At 32.5% G+C, this 3,592-nt stretch overlaps 1 protein-coding gene across 3 annotated transcripts in view; it reads right to left on the bottom strand.

Moving 5' to 3' along the window:
- FAM83F (family with sequence similarity 83 member F) overlaps nt 1-3,592 on the bottom strand; it is a 92,049-nt gene that overhangs the window by 54,736 nt on the left and 33,721 nt on the right. For all 3 annotated transcript variants that reach the window (XR_011922036.1, XM_072421158.1, XM_072421159.1), the window contains exon 2: nt 1,195-1,362. Coding sequence is in view for 2 of the 3 variants with exons in the window: in XM_072421158.1 (XP_072277259.1) it covers nt 1,195-1,362 (168 nt within the window). In the remaining variant the exon portion in view is untranslated. The remainder of the gene's footprint in view (nt 1-1,194; nt 1,363-3,592) is intronic.

Raw genomic sequence — 3,592 nt, 5'->3', positions numbered from 1 at the left:
AAGACCGATGACAGAGGAAGGAAGAAACGCAAAGAAACCAGGTTCTACTTTCCTGATTGTGATGTTGGACTTTGTGCCACACCCGGGATGTCTACTAAAAATGTAAAAAAAATTTTTTTTTGGTAAAATAAATCTGCATTTAATTTATATTATTATTTATTTTGCACCCTTGTTTGGAAAATTTCAGTGAGAAATTTTTGATAAAATATTTTTTTTTGAAAAATTACATTGATGTAGTCTATTATTTCATTATTTTTATAATTATGATTTAAAATTATTTATTATATTATAATATATGATTATAATATAATTAATAAATATAAATATTATACCCGGGAGTAAAATCCTAAGAATTACAGGCCCACAATATAAACAAAAAATTCTATGCAAAAAATTAGGATCACTTTTTGCATTAAAAAACTGACAGAATAGGAACGTTAGGGGGGTTAATTTGGGTATTGAAAAATACCCGGTGGAATATAGGCCCATTGTTACCCACTGTTTATGTGCAACTAGACAAGCTATTGCGGGATATTGGAGACAGAGTATGGATATACCGACTGTTTCAGAGATCATAGAAAAATTTAATGTACAAGTACAATTTGAAAAAAGTGTTTGCTTATAATATAGATCAGGTGCCTAAATTTAATTCATATTGGTTATCTTGGCATGTTCATCCTAAATGAAGGGTCCAAGCGTAACCAATTAGAGACTAAGTTTTAATGTTCGGTGTTGACCAACAGTATGATGACATTGATGTGGTGGTTTCCTTTTTGTTTTTTTTCTACCTCACGTGTGATCCATAATTGTGAATTGTTTCTTTTCTTTTCCTTCCCTGGTTTTATTCTGTTTGATTGTTTGTAATACTGTTTGTTCTATGTGCCAAAAATGAATGAAAATGATCATTTAAAATAAATGTATATAAAGACTTTTTCCTATATTTTATACTAATATAATTATCTTCCATTCTAACAGAAAAATAGTTCAAAAAAACTTTTTTATCTATTTTTTAAAAATGAACATTTTCTGAAGCCACTGTGTATTTAAAACAAATCCACTTAATACAAAAAAAAGTTTAGGATAATAAAACATAATAAATGTTAAAACATAAACATGTTAAAAATGTTAAAACAATGTTAAAACATATTTAGATCCAAGTTTGGTCCTGTCTATGTTAAAGGATTTTTATGTTACCCGAAGCATGAATCCAGATGGCTCCATTAATGCGCACATCTCAAGGAAATACTTGACTCCCTCTTCTCCAAGAATAATGTAAACCGGAACTCTCCTTTTGTCAGCTGCATCCAGAACATCTCTGTACACCTCCCGGTCAGTAAAGTGGTCCATTACAATAGCAATCACCTGTAATACAGACAGATTAACAATGTTTTAGTATTTGGTGCTTGAGGGAAATTCAAATTATTTATATATGCTACTGTAAAGTTTTATTACAGGTTTCAGTATTTTTTATTTATTTTTGCACTCTTGTTTTAACAGATTTTTGTGTTTTTTAATTAAAGTTTATTACTAAGTTTATTTCATTTATTAAATATTAGACATATTTCCGTGAGTTATGCCTAAGAATTACAGGCCTACAATGTAAAATACATTTTCATGAAAGACAATGTACTGCTTTCAGACATAAAAATCTGGACAGAAATGAACTGCCCAGGAGGTTAAAGTTACAAAGGGCTTTGAAGTGGCAACATTATTGAATAAGAATTTCCTTTGCTTGTTTTGCTAGCTATCTAGAAGAGATGAATGCTGGACTCATTAGGTGAGAGGATGCCTGGAAATTGAGCAAAGCGGAAAAAACTTCCTGATGTCTGAAGATGCTGCGTACCCAGTGGAGTTTGCCAGTGAGGTCAGTGGCAGAGCGAGAAAGTCAGAAATTGCTGAAATTGCCTTTATTCTACAAAAAAGTGACAAAGACAGCACCTGAAGGCCTCTTATTGGCAGCAGAATAACGAGAGACCTGTCAACATCACTGAGTCTCAAACAATGACTCTGATAATTGAACAATATAAATTATGTATAATAATATACATTGTACATTTATTCATGAATATATGTATTTATGTATTGGAGTATTATACTTACCCTAAGGAAACATAGTGATGTGCTAATAGCAGTTAACATATACAACCTTGACTTACATATACAAGAATATTGATATAATTGAGAAATGTGTTTAGTCCATGTATATTCATAACAACCATAAAAACTGTCTCCTTTCTTTCTTTCTCTTAAATTTCTCTGAGGAAGCTCCATGAAACAGTTGTTATTCAAACTTTGGAAATAGTGTAACTAGTCAACTAGTATATCTTTGATTGATTTAATGCCATTTTCAATTTATGTTAAAATATTTCAGTTCTGTTAGTCAAATGCTATGAATTGCTCAAAGAATTAAATGTTTTTATTTTTACTGCCAAAAAAGCCTCCTTCTTACACAGTTCTTCTTCTTACTAATAGGCTCTTTCTATCTAAATAACAGTCACATTGGTAAAGGTCAAATGCAGTAACTGAATAGTCTGTGGGGTTTTCAATGTGTTTTGCAGACCATTGGTCCACTTCTTCAGGATGTCATGAGATCTATGAATTGATAATTTTCAAATTGCAGTAAGCCAATATCAGATAAACAAAAATATATTGAGAACTGAGCTCTGTTATTTTAAAGCCATTATTTCTAATTTTTAGAGACTCTTTAGTCACTGGCAAGGTACAGATGGATTGGCGTAAGGCCAATGTGGTTCCTATCTTCAGGACGTTATCTTCAAAAAGGGAGCAAAGTCATTACCAGGTATCTGCAGACCCGTTAGTTTAACATCCATATTTGGAAAGGTCCAAGGGAATTTGATAAAAAACCACATAGAGGAGTATCTGCTAGAAAATAATAATATACGTGATAGTTAGCATGGCTTCAAGAAAGACAGAAGTTGTCAAATTTACTCTCTTTTTAGGAGGAAGTAAGTAAACAGGTAGACAGTGATATAGTGTACTTGGACTTTGCTAAAGCATTTGACATTGTACCCCACAGATGGTTAATATGCAAGTTAGGGTCAAAAGGTTTGAAAAAAGTCAATTTGTAAATGAATAGAGAACTGGCTTAAAGATGGCATCCAGAGAGTTGTAATTAATGATTCATACTCTGAATGGTCTAAGGTTATTAGTGGTGTACCCCAGGGTTCAGTGTTGGGACCGTTACTGTTTAACATCTTTTGGGATTAAAAGTACCATTTCTGTGTTTGCAGATGACACCAAACTATGTAATGGAATTAAGTCTATACAGGATATCTATAATCTACATGAAGACCTGGATGTACTGTTTGAATGGGCAGCCAAGTGGCAAATGACATTTAATATAGATAAATGTAAAAATATCCACTTGGGAATTAACAACATGCATGCTTCATACTGCCCAGGGGGAATACATTTGGGGGAGTCAGAAATGGAAAAGGATGGATCTGGGGGTTCTGGTGAATCATAAACCTAATACCAGCGTGTAATGCCAAGCTGCAATATCTAAAGCTAGCAAAATACTTTCTTGTATTAAAAGAGGAATAGACTGCAGAGATGGAGACATTATCCAGCC

This window comes from Pyxicephalus adspersus, chromosome 8, assembly GCF_032062135.1.
Source record: "Pyxicephalus adspersus chromosome 8, UCB_Pads_2.0, whole genome shotgun sequence".
Classification (NCBI taxonomy): domain Eukaryota; kingdom Metazoa; phylum Chordata; class Amphibia; order Anura; family Pyxicephalidae; genus Pyxicephalus; species Pyxicephalus adspersus.
Note: the sequence above shows the minus strand (reverse complement) of the source record. Positions and strands in the feature narration are given on the sequence as shown.